General features: G+C 32.8%; 2 protein-coding genes across 6 annotated transcripts; one reads left to right on the forward strand and one right to left on the reverse strand.

Moving 5' to 3' along the window:
• Window positions 1–885: 885 nt before the first annotated feature.
• On the forward strand, window positions 886–5,120 carry LOC111007144 (AIG2-like (avirulence induced gene) family protein). 5 transcript variants are annotated; one of them, XM_088119548.1, is made up of 6 exons: window positions 886–1,107; window positions 2,028–2,100; window positions 2,237–2,329; window positions 2,734–2,825; window positions 3,451–3,594; window positions 4,845–5,120. In XM_088119548.1, the coding sequence occupies exons 1-6, from the start codon at window positions 968–970 to the stop codon at window positions 4,852–4,854; spliced, it is 552 nt and encodes a 183-aa protein (XP_087975674.1). In that variant the 5' UTR covers window positions 886–967; the 3' UTR covers window positions 4,855–5,120. The 5 variants fall into 5 exon arrangements, 2 of the variants coding, with proteins under 2 accessions (XP_087975674.1, XP_022135068.1); XM_022279376.2 differs by having other exon boundaries at window positions 887–1,107; window positions 4,839–5,120; XR_015788757.1 differs by having other exon boundaries at window positions 889–1,107; window positions 2,734–2,817.
• LOC111007137 (L-arabinokinase) lies at window positions 4,660–19,144 on the reverse strand. The gene is made up of 28 exons (XM_022279363.2): window positions 18,724–19,144; window positions 17,911–18,018; window positions 16,997–17,065; window positions 16,654–16,737; window positions 16,352–16,428; window positions 16,163–16,229; window positions 15,755–15,812; window positions 15,545–15,612; window positions 15,404–15,466; window positions 15,011–15,064; window positions 14,814–14,916; window positions 14,622–14,731; window positions 14,403–14,522; window positions 13,539–13,595; window positions 13,089–13,261; window positions 12,838–12,997; window positions 12,370–12,453; window positions 11,480–11,599; window positions 10,955–11,167; window positions 10,207–10,294; window positions 9,206–9,249; window positions 9,034–9,129; window positions 8,871–8,947; window positions 8,076–8,276; window positions 7,776–7,941; window positions 7,619–7,690; window positions 7,136–7,339; window positions 4,660–4,967 (listed from the first exon to the last, which is right to left on the reverse strand). The coding sequence occupies exons 1-28, from the start codon at window positions 18,829–18,831 to the stop codon at window positions 4,851–4,853; spliced, it is 2,961 nt and encodes a 986-aa protein (XP_022135055.1). The 5' UTR covers window positions 18,832–19,144; the 3' UTR covers window positions 4,660–4,850.
• Window positions 19,145–20,617: the final 1,473 nt, after the last annotated feature.

Here is a 20,617-nt window from a genome sequence, read left to right on the forward strand (position 1 = left end):
CAAGAATCATCGATCCATTTTTTGGAACAAAATAATAAAATTCCTTTGAAAATTCACGAATTTATGTCCACTAGTTTTAAGGTAACTAGTAAAATCAATCTTTATTTGTCGTTCAATCATGGAAGCCGGTTTTTTTTTTTGGAGCCATCATGGAAACTGTTAACAGTTCTGAAAACAGAAATAGAAAATTATCTGGAAATTGGCTTTTTAAAATAAAATGAAAATGAAAATAGATCCTATTAAGAAAAGAAATCTGAGTTTATATAACTTTATAAACTAGAGATTTATATAACTTTTTTTTTAGTACAGAGATTTATATAACTTAGAGTCTAGTAGATTATGTTTGGTTTCTAAATTTCAAATACATAGGTCTGTTCAACAATGTTTTTCGTTTTTTTTCATTACTAATTTTTTAGAAATATAAGCGTTTGGTAATTGTTCTAATCAAGTTTTTTTTTTGTTTTTGTTTATAATTCTTTTCTAAAACAAAGATTTAAGCATTATTAGCATTATTGATCACTCTACTTATAGAATGCATAATAAATATAATATAAAAAATTTGAAAACTTTAATTTCTATATAAAAATTTTACTTTTTTAATTTAAATTTAAGAGAATAAAAGCAAAAAATCACCAAACTGAATTTTATTTTTCTTCATTGAAACATAACCCAGAGAAGGAAAAAAAAAACAAGAATGGTCTAATATAAACCTAATTTGTGAAATAATACAAAAAAAAAAAAAAGAAAAAGCGAAATCGTGAGTTCCAATCTTCGAATTGCAATGTACTCAAAACATAATATAATAATAATAAGATAATAAAATAATAAAAAAATGAAAAAATAAGGGCCAGCTGGTTTGAAATATCACTTAAATAATTTGTTTCGGTTCGTTACTTCTAGTTTAATAAATGCCTTTCGTTTTGCTGGTTTGAGACTCATCCCCCGGAGAAGGGATTTCAGCGGGAAAATGAATTCGGCGTCTCTGGCTGCTTGTCCGCAGCAGAATCTCCATAGAGTCTTCGTCTACGGTACTCTCTTAGCTGATGAAGTCATTCATATACTCTTGAAGCGTATTCCGAAATCCTCCGCTGCTGTCCTCAATCACTAGTTCGTTCTTTCATCTTCTACGCTCTTCGCTATTTGATTTGCAAATCGTTGCTCTTATTTTCTTCTTCTTTTGATGAAATTCGAAGTAAAATTTGCATCCACGATACGCTACTTTGTGCTGCTTTATTGAAGGAGGATTTGATTCACTCTATCAATCTTATGATTTACTCGGACTTTTGCTGTTTCTTTGTTTAATTCGTACTTACAGAAGTTTGTCGGTGTTGATCTTCTATTAAGTATTGTTAACGAACTGTTATAATTCTTGTAATTTTCTATGTTTTGTTTCTTAGTTAATATTAGCATTATGATAAGAAAGGAACAGACAAGAAATATTCTACTCTTAGCTCGTTGATTTGCAAATCGTTGCTGTTATTTTCTTGTATTTTCATAAATTCGAAGTAAGATTAGCGTCGATCGTATGTTAACTCGTGCTGGTTCCTCAAAGGAGGATTCAATTCACTCTATCAATCTTATGATTTACTAGGATTTATGCTGCTTATTTGTTTAATTCATATTTAAAGAAGTTAATGGATGTTGATCTTCTATTAACTAACTGTTATGCTCCTTACATTTCCTTGGTTTTGTTTCTTAGTTAATTTTAGCACAAAACTTGCATCGATGATAATTGTGTAAAGGAGAATTTGGTTCACTGCATTGATCTTATGATTTACTTGGATCTATGTTGTTTCTTTGTTTAATTATTCTCTGTGGAAGTTTACGGATGATGATCTCCTAACATTTATTAGCAAACTGTTATTGCATAAGATCTATTTGCTTGTTCTAGTATTCAAGGTTTTGATTCGTAGTTAATACTATTAGCACTATGATAAGGAAGGATTACATTAAAAATATTCTTCGTTTGCTAGCTTTTATTCATGAATTTACGATTTAACTCTGTGTATCTGGTTGAGAATTTGCAGTCAAAGATTAAGCATTAAAGGACGAGTTTATCCAGCGATCATACCTGTTGATAGCAAGAAAGTATCTGGCAAGGTCTGTAATACCATCCTGTGTTGAATTTAGCCGTGGTCAACTAGTCGAGTGAACTGCAATTTTTTTATACATGTCCGTTTTACCGTTTTCCGATGGAACTATCCTGTACTCTTACCAACTATCTCCTACATTGCAGATTCTTTTTGATATCACGGACACTGAAATGCATATTTTAGACACATTTGAAGATGTTGAATACAAGAGGAGCACAGTTGAGGTCTCGTTAATGGTAAGTATTTAACTCATTCAGTCATTAGTGTTCGACTATGTTTGACGATCAAGTACTTCGTACTAGGCCTATTCATTGAAACGGAAAAACATAGATCCTTTTCAATCAAGTGCACACTAGTATAAAATACAACCTTCTGGTATCCTTTTTCAACTTGCAATACATGTATAAATATCGTTAGTTCTTCATTACTACTATCCTTCAGTAGTTGCATGGAAATGAAACGCTTAATGAACATTGAGATCACATTGCAGTTCTACTGCACTTGCAATATTCTTGTGAAGAGATTGTATAACTTCATAACTTATGCTGTTGAAGATAGTTATAAGCAAACATTGCCTTTTATTTTCTCTACGATTGTGCTTTCAGAAAATGGTTTGAGGCCATTGATGACTTTTTTGCAGGACAGTTTTGAGAAATTATTAGTGTATGCCTATGTTTGGTGCAACGAAAAAGATCCAGACTTATACGGAGATTGGGATTTCGAGGTAGAAACGTAATAATTTGTTGCTCTACTCGTGCATCTGACTCTATAAAATAACATAATTGTGCACCACACCACGGAGTAACTTTTTGTTTTTGACCTCTCATTTTACAACACATTCTATCCTTCGTTTTTGTTTTTGCTCTTCTTAATATTCATAGTTTTCGTTCGGTGTAACATAATTGGATCAAGTCTCGCTCTCTCTCTCTCTCTCTCTTTTTTTTTTCACGTTTTTGTTTCCCTGTCTCCAATTCTATCCGTGAAATTAGGATAGCTGCTCAAATTTAGTTTCGACTCACTTTCCTGTTTGCATCATGAATCCAATCCATAGATGGAGACTTTTTAAAGTTTGATTTTAATTTCCCTAATATGTTTCTGGTTAGTTCTACTTCTCTCCACTAAGCATACGCTTCCAAGAATAAACAGATTTCTGATAAGATTATGAGGAGAAAAAATGTAGATGAGTCTTGTTTTTCTCATCTAGCATTGCTGCTGTGTGAAAATCTTGTCAGAGGTGATTTTGCATTTTTTATTTGATCGGAAATTGGAAGTATACGAAAACGCAATATTTGTAATGCTATTCTTCGTTTGACCATCGTTTTCTATATGAACAATTTTCTTTATTGCAAATCGCTAGGAGTGGAAGCGAGTTCATCTGGATGCTTACATCGAGATGGTCAATGACTTTATGGAAGAGTTTGAGCCGCAGCCCGCATCGGAACAATGAGTGGCCGCTGATGGAGGTGGATAGCTCTTCGACGAACAACCCTCCACTCTTCAGGTAGTACAACTTCCACGCATTTTCCCGTTCATATAATCCTTCTATTTGCTCAGTCGAAATTAATTTTTACTTTTTTTATTCTAAAATAAAAAAAAAATCCTTCCATATGCTAGGAGAAATTTGGATTATTTAAAACTTTTTAAATGGCCTGGGTGGAAAAGATACTCTGCCAGAAGTGGATTTTTATGCAAGATTCAAGAATAAGAAAATAAATACCTGAAAGTATTTGGATGACACAGAATATTGAAAATATGGGGATCAAACGAATTTGTTGAATTGAAACAGTATAAAAATACAGAGGTCAAAATAAGGTCTGAATCTTAAAATAAAAATTATTTGTTCCAATGGAACCCACTGCAGCAGGGAGAAAATTTGTTAGAACATGCCTTACTAGGTTAAAGTTTCATACACGATTTTAGTTTTTGTTTTATTCTAAAATATTTTGGAATGAATCTGACTTTTAAAATAATAAAAGTAGTTTTAGTTAATCAAACACTTTTAACTTTTTATAGTATTTTATATGTTTATATAGTTATCTTAAAAATTTTAGTGTGATAAAACACACCAGTTTCAAACTATGTCTTCATTTTCATTTGAATTCCGAAGTAACTTCGTTTCCTGGCAAAACAATTTATTAATTGTACACGTTTCTATTTTGGTTAATTTATTTTCAAAATGTAAAGAGTGATAATTTTGATTCCTTAATTTTTATTTTTATCTCATCTATTTTTACCCTAATTTTAGTTATGACTCTTCACTCCCTAAATTCTTTGAAACATAGACGTAAATTTGTATTAAAGTCAAATGATTCATATTGTGTATAAAATGTGTTGAAATTTATAAAATAGAGGTTAAATTGATCGGTCCAAAATAAATGTTTTGAAATTACATAGATCATAATAAACCAAATTTAAAAGTTCAAAGACGAAAATAATATTTAAACGAAAATTTAAAAAACTAAAAAAAAGTTACAATTCTATTCTGTAACACGTTAGATCGTCTCTAGTCTAAATAAGACAGCCTAATTCTTTTGGAGAAGCTAGAGAGGATATAGATATCAGAGACTTGGGGGAACTAGAAAATTAATTAGATTCATTAGAGCTATAGTATTCTTAGCGCATTTCATCCAAAAGTTTAGCACAAGGAATAGAGAAAAAAAGACAATTTATTAACAATGATAATAAAATCAAACATAAAGCATGACTTTTTGACTGTGCCAATGCGACAATTTTGGACATAATTAGGAACAGATCAATTTAATGTGGAGGCATCCGTCTTCTAATTCTCAAATGCCCAAACCTTCCAGCGCCAGGAGAAGAACCTTCGAAAATAAACGGCAAGTAACCCGTTGCAGCTTTGTACCTCTGCTGAATCTGGGACCGACCAAAACCCATATGGTAAGATTACGATTCATCAAAAAACTGTATCATGTGATAACTTACTCGTACCCTCAAACTAAAATCTCGTTCGATAACTATTTTGTTTTTAATTTTCTATTTTTAAAAATTAGGTGTGTCCACTCATAATTGCCTTAATATGTTTTTACTTTTCTTAAAAGTACATTTGCATTAGCTAAGATTTTGAAAACCGTACTTTTTAAAGCTTTTCCAAAATTTGGCTAAGATTTTGAAAACATTTTTAAATAGTAGATAGCAAAACAAAGAAAAACTTGTTATCAAAATAGAGGCTAAATAATCTAGCTCTAAACACCACTCCTCTTTTGGTCCCTACATTTTTTTTTCATTGCAGTCATATCATTCTTTTCAAAATATATATTTTTTTTCTTTTTCATTTTTTATTTACAAAATCATCAATCATCATTTAAATATAACGCTTTAAAATGAAGCAGTCTGCTTGGAAATCACGTTAAAACAATTTTTTTTAAATTTGTTTGATTAGAAAAATTTTTGGAACAGTTTTAAGAACAAAACAATGTACGACAGTTTTAGATATTTTTCTTGTTAAATTTACTGATTATACAATCATCAAATACTTTTATGATGTTCTATATTTTAAGATTTCAAATTAATTGACAATGAAAACAAGAAAAAAAAAATCTGTCAAAACAATTTTTTAAAATTAAAAGATAATAGTGAACAATTTTAAAAGTTTTTTGGTACAGCTTGATTAAAAATTTAAAATGCCATATATTTTAAAATTATTACAGGAAAAAAATGGAAACACAAGAGCAGACATTTCTCTAAACGGTTTATAAAATCATAAATAATAGCAAATAGTATAGAAGATTAAAAGACGGTTTATAAAATAATAGAAGATTATAGTAGTTTACTAAAATTGAAGTAAAAAATATTTAAAATATGTATTAAATTAATTAAAACTTCAAAATGGTGGGAATGAAATTTTTTCGAGGGAGAATAATTACGTGCAACAAAAATCTCACATAAAACCCTCGCACCACAATCACTTTCAATTAAATTAGCTCGTTTGTAGAAACTTTTATATGAAATTTTATTCGGTTTTATTTACTTCTTTACAAATATTGTAGCTGTAATAATTTTCAAAATAAATACTTAAAAAACTTCTTTAAAATAATAATACCCATTCAAAATTTACATTTTTTAAGAATTTAGCTTCTTAGAATTTGGTGTTTTGAGAATTTTAGATGTGAATTGATTACCTTTTTAACTTTATTTGATGAAGTAGTCTTTTTTAAAGACTATTCTTACCCAATTTTATTTTAGTTTTGTACTTTTTAAAAACTCTTTTGAAATCATATCCAAATATAAAAATAAAAACAGGTTTTTGACAATCAATTTTCAAATTTTGGTTATGAAATAAACATACATTTATAAAAACAGAAAATTGAAAATGTAGCCATTTTCTATCTTTAAGTATTGTATTTTAAAAATGCGTCTGATAATCCATTCAATTTTTTCGTTTTTAAATTTGAAAAACACGTTTAAATTGTTCGTGACTTTCAAAAATCTAAAACAACAAATTATGTTTTTATTATTTATTTATGTTTTGTTTTGTGTTTTTTTATCTCAACACTATGTAGCCCCATCTACCCGACACTCCATCTCTCTTTCTACCAACTTATCCAGTTTTCCATGATAATGTGCGGGAACTATATAAAATAAAATAATATTTGGTTTGAGTAATTAAAAAAAATCATAATACTATAATTATTATATAGTAGACCAAAAAAATCATTATTATACAAATTTTTATTTCCTTCTTTTCGGAAAGTAGAAAATAGAAAACTCAAATGTTTTTTTTTTAAATAAACGCTATCAAACACATATTAGGTGCCATTTGATTAATAACTTTATTTTTAATTTTCTGTTCTTAAAAATTTTTTGTACAATTTCGTGAGTAAGTATTTGACCTCTCTTGAAAACATATTTAGATTCTTAACCAAGTTACAAAAAGTAATATTTCTAAATTTAATTTTTTAAAACAAAAAAACAAAATGATTATCAAATAGAGTTTTAATCGCCTGTTTCTAAAAAGCAGTCTGGTTTTTTTTTTAAGTATAAATAATAATTAAAAAGAAATGTTAGAAAGTTTGGTGGGTTACCTCAATGATCTGCTGGCTGCTGCGTAAGGTGTTTTTGCCAATAACACCAACAGTTCCGCCACAGCCCCCACCAGTAATCTTTGCTCCATATAAGGTCCCATCCTCAGTTCTAGACGACTTTGAGTGCTGGGCTTCCTGCACCAACTGCACAAGCCTATCTGTCCCATCTGCCCCCAGTCCACACGCACTGTAACTGTAATGGCACTGCATCCATTATCATCATAATAACACCATCAATTTTGTTTTTGTTTTGGCTAAGAAAATGATAAAAGATTACGAAAGAGCTCTCCAATTAGCTACTACAAGGTCATTAAGACTATATGTTCTTCATGTAAAACAAAATCTCTTTTGCAAGAAGTGTTTTCAAAATTCACTTTTGATTATTTAACCAAATGTTATAAAAAAAATGTGAAAAGAAATCAGAGTAAGCTTGTAAAGAATTCCAGCAATTAGTAGTTATTTTAAACAAACAAACAAATAAACCTGATATAACAACTCTCCAAGAGATGTAAGTTGCTCATCAGAAGCTGCGGAAGTAAGCAGTGCTTTGAAGGCCTGTACAAAGAGAGGTTAAGTAATTATTTCTCGACGAGTTAATATATCGCAACTAGTGTGCTACAATGATTTTATAATTCCAAACCTTGACACGGAAGTTCTCATATACAGGGTGTCTTGCAGAAGCTCTAACTTCATAAATACGCTTCTCATCGATCACTGTAACTGGATCGTGGTGATCAACAAATTTCTCCACAAAACTCTCCCCAGTAATGGATTCAGGAAGCACCTTAGCATAAACAGCTTCATACCTAAAATATCAGTTAGAAAACACAGCATAAAGGTTAAATATGATTCATCATATTTGATTCAGTGAGTACCAATTTAATTTTCTTTTATCAGTTACAAGGACAAGGGAAGAGGTTATGAGGGGCCATCTACTAACCTGTGAGGTGGTAGGTTACACAAGTAATCCAATGAAGATTCGGCTTGAAGTAACTCAACGCCATCGTCCTCCGAGTCATCATTGTTTACACCATTAGCGACTGAAGATGAGACTGGTAACATAGAAGATGCTGTAGACTTGATGATCTCTCTACCCATAAATGCTCCTATCCTTACAGAACCATAGTCTGCACCGCCAACACTGCCCAAGAAACAATGTAGGATTAAGAGTCTAGCTTCAGGTAAGTCTTATTGGGGTTTATATAGATGAAGCTCCTGTTGATGATAAATTTAAGATTTTGCCACTGCTCGAAATCAATTCGTTTACTTTAACTAGTTTTTCGAACTTTCAATAGGAATAGTTTAACTTTGACATTTTAGGATGTGAGGAGCATTTAGGTGAAGAATGATCTACTAACAATGGACATGAATATTCTTGCCTAATATGTAAGGTTTTTACAAAGGTCTTAAGCTTTCCCTAGCGCATTGCGTGCACTTTAACTTCAATAATTCAACATTAGAAGTCTAAAACACAGATGAGATAAGATAGTTATGAACCGACACCAATGGCTTTGATTTGATTCTATGTAGAAACACTGTAAAATTAGCAACTTGACAATTTTGTTCCTTTCCTGTGAAAAAGAGTTATGAAACGAAAGAATCCAAATCGAAGCCCTTTCTGAAAAGGGCAAAAAACAGTGATTATGCAAACCACTTATGGTCCAAGTTCTAATAACTAAAGCAAACAACGAACGACATCCCCTGTTGAACAGAAAAGGCAAAGTTAGAACGATACCTGTGACGTATTCCTGAATCAAGGCCCCAAAAACGAATATGGCTTGGTATTTCAACAAGTCCGAGAACCTCAGCTGGCTGAAAAATAACAAGAAAACTTTTGTGATTCTAACTGAAGAGGATAACTGCGTCATAGTAAGCAGGCCTAAAATGATTATATGTACCTGGCACACCATTGCTAGTAGTTTGTTGGCTTCTCCACATGCTGAAGTCATCTGGTCCATAACGCCACATGGAGCTCCCACAATGCAGTTCTCCACCTAGTACAATAATTTTAGAGGTTAGGTAAAAAGTTGCTCTGAAGGCTTTGGTAAAGATAGGTCATTGGGTTCAAACCTTTTGGCATAGTAGAGCTACATCTCTTGGACTGATGCTCAATCCTGCAAGACATCAATGACGTTCATTCAATTGACTTCTCTGATCAGAGAAGCTCAATAACTTGAGTTATACAGGAATTCAATCAAAATTTGTTACATAGATGCGAAATAAAATTGTGAAGCAACTTCATCAATAAGTTCCAGCATAAACCAATAGTAAGGCCATGCCTAAAGTGCACAGGGCTCATTTAAGTCACATGAGAGAGAGTTCAAGAATTAGAAGTCAATTCGATCTCCACTCCACCATTACGTAAGAAACTAGATTGGACATTAAGTGATTTTACTTGCAGCTAATGATTAATCTGACACAAAAGCGCATCCACCCTTCTGCAAAATGATCTCACACCTAAGTCTAATCCAAAAGCAGATCGTAACTTTAAACCTAAGAAGCACAGACATTTAAGTTTGGGTAACGGGTCGTGGACACTCCAACACTTGGACAGTCGGACACCTGTTAGCTAGCTCAATAGATGTATGTCACATACTAGTGGTACAAAATGAATATGAATTCAACACTTGTTAGACATATATTGAACACTTGTTAAGCATAAGAAATAGACATATATTATATAGGACAAAGTAGTCAATTTTGAGAGAAAATACATCAAACTCATTTTTTAAGCATAAAAATACATAAACTTATGGACTTTAAGTTTCCTTCCTCACATAAAAATGATATATACTTTTAAAAAATGCTATATTTTAATAAACTTATCCTTGTTGTGTTTGTGTCCTAGATTTTCATAAAATGATTTCACTGGTCTTGTGTCTTGTGTCTGTATTTGTACTTCTTAGCTTTAAACTCATGACATTACATTTCCTAAAAGCCAAGCACTAAATTAAAATTTTAAAAATAAACATACAATTTTTTTTTAAAAAAAAAGGTGACGTTTTTCTTGATTACATTTACGTTAATTAGCATCTTTGCCATGGGATGCAGATAAGCCTTAGTTAAATTACCATGAGCTGCAGCTACAGCAGATAATGTGGCAACTTCCACGGAGGCAGATGAAGATACACCTTTTCCTTCCGGCACTGCTGAGGAAACCTGTTGTGTATGCAATGTGAAGGGTTTGTATGCGGAAATTATAGATCAACAAGATATTACACTTTCACATTTTCACATGCTCAATATGAAAGGTAGCCAAATTTGAAAAGCAATTACTAATTCCATTTAAGCTTGGAAAAAATAGCACATGCATATCTTCCATGACACAACATAATCTCACATTGTATCTTGTTGGGCAGACATAACCCTAAGAATCATATTAGTATTAATGAAATGTATTATCTAAGCGCAGGCTCATCACCCTAAGAATCATAGAAGCTGTATGTGTATTGGCATATTGCTGGATGAACCAAATAATAAAGATCCACACACACACACCAAAAAAAAAAAATAATGATCATGAGGTCCTTTTGGGGGATTTTATGTACATAAGATTCCTGAAAGGAAAATTAGTTCAATAGACCATCACTTGGTGATCTTAATGATAGCTTGCCTCTACAACATGCAACGTTATGACCGTCAAACAGAGTTCAGGATAAGACATGTTGATAAGAGTCCGCACATGGTTAAAGACTTGGACAATCAGATCGTTTTAACTAGGTACTTTCATGTAATGATGATTGCTAGCATTTGAAGACTTGGGACCTATATATTTGCACTTAATAACTTGCTGGAAACATAATAGGGCGAAAGATATACCAGCAAACTGATACTGTCTTCAAATCGTACACCCAACTCTGTCATTAAAACCAAAATTGTCCCAGCAACATACGCTGCCCACTTTTGTGCTGGATCTTTGGCAAAGTATTTTCTTGCATTCTCATACGAAATTGGATTCCCTCCATCCATGAAATCAGATAGATTCATATCAAAGGTTGGGGCACGATTGCTCAATTCAGAACCATATGATACCTGATTTTGAAAACATACAAAGAGGAAACCTCAAACAATCAGCATTTCGTTCAGAAATATTTTTAAGCACTCAAGTCCTTTTACTCACCAACGGGACTACCAAGAAAGTAAACTCAATCATTCTATTGGACACTTCTATAAAAGTGCAATCACTATATGACTCGTAAAGAAAAGAAAATAACCAACTTTCTCATCGTAGGGAAATTGATAAACGTATAAAATAGTGCAAATACATTGATAAGCAAGGAAAAAGAAGAAAGTTTCTTTGAAGTGTGCTTTGCAAAGAGAGGCCTCCCAGAAGATGATACATACTATTTGAAGAACAGGTCCTTGTACTCCGGAATCCTGTCGAGCTTGTGCATGCTTCCAAAGCTTATGTTTACTAGGATGGTTTCTTTGCACCGCAACGTGACAGGCTTCTCTTATAGGCATCTGGAGAGGGGCAAAGGGAGAGCAAAAATGCCAAAAAGGACGGAAAAACATGTCATTGACAATAAGGTACAAAAGCAACTTCAGAAAAGATAAAGGAAAGACGCACAACAGTATTGAGTCCTCTGTTGGAGCCAGAAACTTTTGAATTCGATACAAGTAAAGAAAAAGTAAATTGGAATGTGAAAAAGAAAAACATGTTACAATGACACTCATCATCTCCGCAGCCCATGAAGGAACAACCATACTTGTGTAGAGACCACTTATTAGATGAGAACATAAGATTAAAGAATTACTCTGTAAAGTTGCGTTTCCCTAAGTGCTCATAGATATTTAGTATAGCATAAATGCACGAGGAAGGATGACAAACTTTTAGTCACTGAACACAACTTTTCTTCTCTAGCAACAAAAACTACTTGAAACCTTAACTTCCCGTGTAGAAAAATGAGATAGACATACAACACTAAGATGATGTGTAAATGTGTGCTCGAATTGCATGGGATTGGAAGAGAAACACTAGCAGGGATCATCCAGAAATTTGAGTGAACATTTGACGAAAAAGGAATGCTGATAAAAATAAAACAAAGTTAAATATTGTATGAAAATGAAAAAAAATAGAAATAGTAAAGTCCAAAAAAGATCTATTCTATACTAGTTATGTCAGGAAGGGAGCTCGCAACTTTGATAAAGAATCAATTTAGCATCCTACTCAACTGCTAACCCAAAATTCTGCATATTATTCAAAGGACTACAAGATAAAAGATTGATGGTACCTGCAAGACAAGGCTTCCAGAGTAATCTGCGATGCCTCCCATGACATCCAACCTTCCAGGTGCTCTTGCTACAAAAATCTCTTCCTGTAATGTACAACCACCCCCCCACGCCCCCAACAAAGAAAAGGAAGTGTTATTTTTGGCAATCCTAAGTATTAAATCATTGCCTTCACAGGCTATTTCTATTAAAGCTATTATATCCATATATTGAACCACATTCCTGAATCCTGAATAAGAATAAGATGAAAATGCAGCAAAACGTCCAGTAGAGAAGAACCAACTAAATTAATACCCATTTTGACAATCAGCAGCTTATTATACAATGTTGAGCTTACCTAAAGACAATGTATTTAAATAAGACCTTCTCCAAATCCATTAACACGTATATAATTATTGACTGTGATGGTTGAGAACCATGAAAAAGAAGGGAGATGAAGTTATAAGAATATTTTAGTTCTTGTGGACAACCTTCCAATTAAAGAGTCCAGCAGCAGCCTTCTGTTCTCGCCGTATCTCAATGTTTCCACTGTCATTCAAGGTATCTAATTCTACCAAGCTCTTTAAGAAATTCACTGTGTCGGGAAAACCATGAACATCTCCATGAAGCACCTCAAAATCATCAATAGAACTAAAAGAACAAACGGAGAGACATCAAATTATATATATAAACATTGTTCTTCAAAGTTATAAAAACTCTTTAAATATAACAAGATTCTCACTAGTCTATTTGTGAGCTTCTGTCATCCGCTTGCAAAATTGGTGATCCTTTTGAAAGGCCAAGTTCATTCTCAGCATTCGCATACCAGTCTGGAATGAAAAGGTCTCTACCACGAACCCTTTGGAGTTGATATCCAAGAACTATGGCGTCTTGCAATCTTCTCGCCCCACTTAACTACATTTTCAAAAAGCTATAATGAATTTTCTAATTTGATTAAAAACAAAGCCCAAAACAGATTGTAACTATGTGGAACCACAAATGCTAAACTTCAATAACTAAATTGGATGATAAAACTCACGTTGAAGTTGGTGTCTTGGTGATGCCAAATAAACGAAAATGCTTAATTCTGTTATAACAAAAGGATAGGCTAGCAAATCCAAAAACTAACAATGAACAACGTCATTTTGAGGCTTTGAGCCATATGGCACAGTGAGATGAAAAGGGTATTGACCTTGTCCGAAGTATATTTTTTCCCGCTAGCTGTCTCTTGCAAAATATGGGCTGCAACCTACAGATTGTTAAAAAATAAGAACTGTTAAACAGTAAAGACATAAGAGGTGCAAAGGCGAAACACCAATTTCAATAATAATAATGGAATCTCAAAGATCACTTTGAGAACCAAAAAACTCATATAGTAGGGAAATTGATAGGACAAAGACAGTACGGGTTCCAATTTTAAAATGACATTCAAAGTAGTAAATTGTAAAACTAGATTAAGTCCAGCATAGCTCTGATATTATAAGCTTTCAGAATTATATATATAGCGGCATATTAGCTGCCTCAGTCAAGGATCTTCAGGATTCTCATAAGAGCATTTTTGGGATATTCCTTTTGGAAGAAATTTTTTTAATGAGAGTTTCAACTGTGGCTCAACCTTATGAATCTCATCTACACCTCCACTCCTAAAAATATAGAGGCCGATGGCTCTGAAACTGTGGATTTGTTAGGAGGTGGCTCGTTTGTCTCACCAATTCATTAAATATTTCTAATGTGATAGTGGCAGAATACAAGACCTCAAGAACCTTAACATCGCCATGTCCTACAGTAGAAATCCAAGGTATCCTCATATTTAAGTAACACCAAAATGGGAATAAGTTAAGTGCACATTAACACTAGTTGAGGAAAACTGATCCGAAGTCAACGAACCTATTAAAAGTAAGATAATGCATATGATAAATTGAGTGATCATATCGAGAAACTTTCTAATTCTCTAGCATGTGACATCGTGTCTCTCAAACCATACAGAGTTAAGTAAAATGATTGTGTCTGTGACCATTAAAAGAAATCATAGAACTCAATAGTGCCAGCAGTGTACCTCACCACCATTGATGCCTCCCTCATAGCAAGGTTTCAAACTAATAGCACGTTCAAGATAAGGCTTCCAATGACCAGTTAGTAAATCCCTCCTTATCATCTCAACTCCACTTTGATAATACTGTTAAAGAAACGGTGACCAATAAGAATATTAACCAAATGTAGAGAAAGAGAGAAAACTACTAGAGAAAATCATTGAAGACAAACTAAATAATAGCACCTCAAGCATATTCCTTAAAAATGGTTCTTCATTAAAATAATCTCTCCGTACAAAGGCAAAGGGTAATTTGTATGCCAATGCTTCACTAACGGTCCCATAACCAATTTTTCCTGAAAAAAATTGGAACATTTGTGAATGTGTTTCTATTTATCTGATCAAACTCAGCCACTTACAAAATTATATTTTACACACCAAGCATGCAGTCAGAAGCAGCTATCAGATCTGGTGTATATGCATCTTTTGCGAGCTTAATGAAATTTGGCGGAACCTCTTCACTATCTGAAGCACCACAAACCTGAACCACCAGGAAAAAAAAGAAAAAAAAAGGTTCAGGTCACAGTATAATAGCAACTTATGCTTGCCTTGAACAATAAATGCTATTAAGATACCAGGCACAGCCAACCAGGGGGTAGACAATCCTCTTTCAACTTCCAGCCTGCAGGCTGACAAAAGGACAATGGCACAGACGTAAATTTTAAGTGAGAATATATACTAGTACAAAAATTTATTTAAAATCAGGAAACCAAAGAGAAATACAGTTTTAAAAGTACAACTTGGTGAAATTAAAAACTCAAGTACATGTGCCTCCGAAAAAAAAAAAGAAGAGGAACTCAAGTATCAGTAGGCTAGTTCAAGTATCCAAGCAATTCACAGTGTGGCTGATGTCTGAAGCATCCACATTCCAAGGGGCAAACAAATGAAAGGATCAAACTTTTGACATGGAGAGTTCAATAAATATTTCACAGGCCATACAACAAACAGAACCATTCAATTAAACCTACCTGGCCACCAAAATTGAGGATAACTAACTTGACATCATCTCCAATCCCCAGCTCCTTCCTCACCTAGAATAAGGACTCAAGTAAGAGAACCACACATGAAATAAAAATGATCAAGTGAAGGAACTCAGTAGAATGCAACACCTCTTTGCGGGTTCTGTGCAGCCTCCTGACAACTAGAGGGATATCAACAACATCACGGAAAGCAGGCACTGCAAAAGCAAGATGCATTCGGGCAAGGGAATGAAAATATTGGGACAGAAAGAAGAAAAAATAATGAATACAAAACTAAATATCATAAATTACAAAAATTAGTAACAGGAAGGAAAAAAAACAACTGTCTTGAACATATACTTGGGCTGTATCCTGGGAGGCGGATCAGGAACTGGCAATGTGAATAATCTTCTGCAATCTACATTAAACCGGCATAACAGGTCAAATGTCTATGCCAAGAACAATAAGAGTTGTAGCATCATAAACAAAGTTCCAGTAATAAAAAGAAACGAAAGATAGACTTCATTAAGACTTTCAAATTTCATATTCAAATTTTCTTCGGAATAACATGCAAAAAGTCTCTTCAATACAAAATTGTCTGATAAGCGACGATAATAACAATCACCGTGATGGTGAAAGAAATTAAATGCCAATAATTTCTAGGTGTCATTAAAATTAGTTTCTATAAAAATATAACCCTCCCAATCCCACCAAGGAAAGAAGATGAACCATTTAAAGATACTCAAATTTCAAATATAAAAAATTCACCTGCCAGACTATTGAACGGTGGTGATGCCCAGCATCCATTATATAGTCCGCATAGATGAAATCCCAACTGCAAAAATTAAGTTAATGACTGCTGGCCTTAAAATATTTTGTCTAATAACAGGAAGACATTGTGGCAAATAAGTAGTGATACCATAAGTGGGGAGTAAAAACACTATGTCAATGAGTTACCTGAAGTTGGTAACACAAACAGAGCGAATCCCAGCATCAGCTGCAGCACGGCAAGCAACTGGTACAACATCAGAAACCTGTTCACGTTTAGTAGAAGCAAAACTATCAAGATTTTGAAAATATGATTTAAAAGAAATTATTCTCATTGTGAGTCAATAAATCCACATTCATGAAAGTTGTCTTGTAAATTATTACACTATTTTGCTCCAGAGCCAGAATATTTTCCGCCTCATGATATTTTCACATAATAAAATAGTCAAAGTGGCATTGATTTGAGCATGCATATAATAAGAGGTATTTACCACTAAATCAGCTTTGATAGACTTAAGCCACTCTGCTTCTGTTTTCAAAATGGTATCCCGAGGCACCACAGCAGTCTCGTGATACTAACATTACCAAAGGAGTAGATTTAGTAATCAATAAGAAAAGAAAAGAAAAGAAAAAACCAGTGACCTGATAAGAACAAGGTAGTAGTGATACGCTGGCAAATTAATACAAAAGGATGATAACAGCATGGTATATTTTGTAAAATCTGTATTTCATATTTCGAAGAATCATGATAGTTATACAGTTCAGTGCAGATACAAGGAATAAATTGGAAAGAAATTTAAAAAAAGAATGATGACAGTAACTCTAACTCCTCACCTTCTCTAAGGATGCCAAGCGATCCACTGTCAACGCATCTGCCTGGACAGCCCCACAGTCCAACAACACCTAAAATTGATTCAAGAAAATATAAATCTAACAGATACCTACAGGTTTATTTGCAACTAACTATACCACAATATTCTACGTGAATGCAATTGGAATTCAACTGAAACCTCATTTGGAAAAGGGAAAAGAAACTAAAAGATCAGGCACTTAGTTTTAAATTCTATGAGTTCATGGAAACATATTATATTATATAAAATTATCAATTTTCAGTTCAAATATAAAAGCTATATCTAAATTTTAATCATATATTAATTGATCAAGTACATTACAAATGTTGACCGTCAGTTCATTAGCAGATTACAAAAAAAGGAAGAAATGTATTGACAAAAATATTTAAAATGTCTTTTAAAAAATTGCCAAAGAAAATGAATATGAAAAAATATTACCAAAATAATTAATAAATTTAATAAGATTAACTGGTGCTGTTGCGACAGCATAAATACAGTCACATATTTCTGGATGCCCTTGACATGGAAATGAATCAGGATTATGGTAATCCAAGATTATCATATCCATCCAATCTTTTTTAGAGCATGAGGTGCGCAAAAGCTCTCTTCAGTGCGAGACCAAAAAAAATAAATAAATAAATAAAATGTGAACCTCGATGATAGGAGGTGCACGATGTACAAAAAAATGATACATTAATCAACAATGTTATTATGAACTGCAAACGGTACACATAGAAAATAAGAGAGACACAATATCTAGTGATTTTTGCATCATATCCACAAGCAAAATACCTTCCGAGAAGCATTAAAACTAAAAGTTTAAATCAAACGAATAGGCTTGATGAATAGCTTAGCAGGCGAGCATTAGCAGCCAGGCATGAGAATCAATAAAATTACCTTCCGAATGAATAGACTAGAGGACTGAATTGCGGAAGTAAAAACAAACTCAGGAGCGGCAGAGACCACGTGTACCTCGTGGCCAGCAAGGATTAGGTGCCGAGCAACCTTTCGGCATAAAACAATGTATCACTTCTCAGGAAGAAGAAGAAGAATATCAACAATGTAGTTAAGCGATGCATACAAAAATTTACACAACGAAAATCAGAAGAAATTTCAGTAAGATTTTGATGAAGTTCTTCTCCAGGAGACTGTCAGCAGGATAAGCAACATTACAGAAAATTCAGATCAAAATAAATCAGCACTTCAAGCGGGAGGAGAAAGCGTGATCAAGCACGGAGGAAATCTCTCGACATTCCACAACTAATAAAACTTGACGCGAGGACTGACCTTACGGAATTTCTAAACGACAAATCCGAGAACAGAAGAATTCAAGCTCATAAAAGAGCGAAATCCAAACTGCACTGCATCATCGAGCGAGAAAAACAAATTCAATCTAAACCGAAGAAAATTCAGTAAGATTTTCATGAAGTTTTTCTCCAGAAGACTGTCAATAAGTAACATTACAAGACATGAAGATCAAAATAACAGAACGAAATCCAACTCCATTCCTCTCGCCATTCCAAAACTAATTAAATTTGACGCGAGGACTCATCTTACAGAATTTCTAAACAAACAAAAAGAAAAATCCGAGAACAGACAAATTCAAGCTCAAAACAGAACGAAATCCAACTGCATTCCATTATCCAGCGAGAAAAACACATTCAATAAACCGAAATGAAATCAACACTCCATGGTAATGGAGGATCTGACCTCGATAACGCGAGTGGCGTGGCCGAAGCCATGGCCGGTGATGTAGTAAGCAAAGACCAAACGATTCCTCGCGGCTGAAACTGCCTCCGTCTCCGGTTGAATCCCCATTCTCTTCTCAGGCTCTGCGTAGTCGCGACTCTTGATCGACTTCAATTGATGAACTTCAAATTTCGCTCTCTTTGATTTCTGAAACTATTATACACTACAGAATTGGAGTTGAAACAAATAAGGATAAGAGCATTGGGCGTTCGCTCCTTCGAATAGGTCAGGAGAGGGCGTTACGCCTCATCATTTAGCGTTTATCCAGTCCCGCAATTCCCGCCAAAAAAAAGAAAGAAAATATACGAATCATCTCTCCCTCTCGAGTGAACTCTGAAGATCCAACCGATTCCTCTTACAAGAAGTCCCCCGGTTACGTTTATTCCACCAAAAATAAATGGAAAATAAAATAAATGTTTAAATAGTCTCAGTTTATTTTCGTTCTCTTACTCTCCATTTCCATTTTAATTCTGGTATTTTTAACTTTTATTAACAACCTCGTTACAAAGTCATAAGTTCGAATCTCTCCGACGTACTAACTGTATCTCAATGAAAAAGAAAAAAAATTATTATTTTAATCTAACTTCCATATTCGTCCACTTTAAAAAATTTAACTATTATAGTCTAAAACTTTAACCCATGATTATGGATAATGAAAATTCTTTAAAACAGATTTATTATTAAGAAATTTAGTGAGTGAAGTATCTCGTTAAAATTTTGATTGAAATAGATGTGAGAGAAAATAAAACTTAAAAATTAAAATTGTCATATTTTTAAAGTACAAGCTCCAAAACAAACGTTTCAAAAATACAATGACTAAAAATAAATAAAAGGTAGAAAATATAGAGATCAGAATAGATATTTTGAAAGTTAAACGCATGTGAAGTAAAATTATTTTTTTATTTTTTAATACAATAAATTCGAAGCATGAGATTTTAAACTCCAATTTTAAGGAAATGAGTAGATATACGAAAAGAATATTAAAACCTAAAAAAAAAAAAAGTGAGCCTCTCATCATTTAGGCCCCATTTTTAGTTTCGAAAATCAGGTTCGTTTCATAAAAAAATTTTAACATATTCTTTCACCTCCAACAAAAACACATTCTAATTAGTACTAAAATGTCAATAATAAAACAAAGTTTTTTAGAAACTTTTTTTTTATTTTAAAAAGTAACTTATAAATTTGATTTTCAAAATTAAAAATAAAATAGTTATTAAAGGGACATAATTTTTTTGGATGATTGAGAGTACAATTGTAAAAGTGGTTGGAATATCTGCCGTTCATATATCTATCCGTATTATTCAATTGTCCAAAAGTGGGATGTTGACGTTATCTATTGTACGAAAGAATAGCATTAATTCTTTAATTTAGTCCCCTCAAATGTTATTTTCTATTTTGCCTTTTTAAGAAAAATGTATTATCTTTTTTCCTTGAAATTTGAAAAGTTATTTTAAAATGTGTTTTAAATGATCTCACAGGACAACCATTGCAAGGTTTTTAAAATCATTTCGGATTATTCTAACTTTATCTTTATTATTTTCGTATATACATAATATGGAGCATATCACTTAATCTTATGTATATCAATTATATAACTAATATATAAATATGAAATGTATTAATCATGCTGAATATATTAATGATATAATTTATGTTAGATATGACATTGATAAATATCCGTCTAGTTAAAAATTTTAATTTAAGTAATATTAGAGGTTTTTTTTATTAATACATCAAGTGATCGATGTAATTTTCAAAAATAAAATGATTATCAAACAAAGTCTTAATTTTTTAAAATATCCTTTAATTTCCTTCTCTGCCGATGAGATTATATTTATGCAAAATTTTCCCAAGT

This window comes from Momordica charantia, assembly GCF_013281855.1.
Source record: "Momordica charantia cultivar OHB3-1 chromosome 11 unlocalized genomic scaffold, Mcharantia_2.0 BLBB01000011.1, whole genome shotgun sequence".
NCBI classification, from domain to species: domain Eukaryota; kingdom Viridiplantae; phylum Streptophyta; class Magnoliopsida; order Cucurbitales; family Cucurbitaceae; genus Momordica; species Momordica charantia.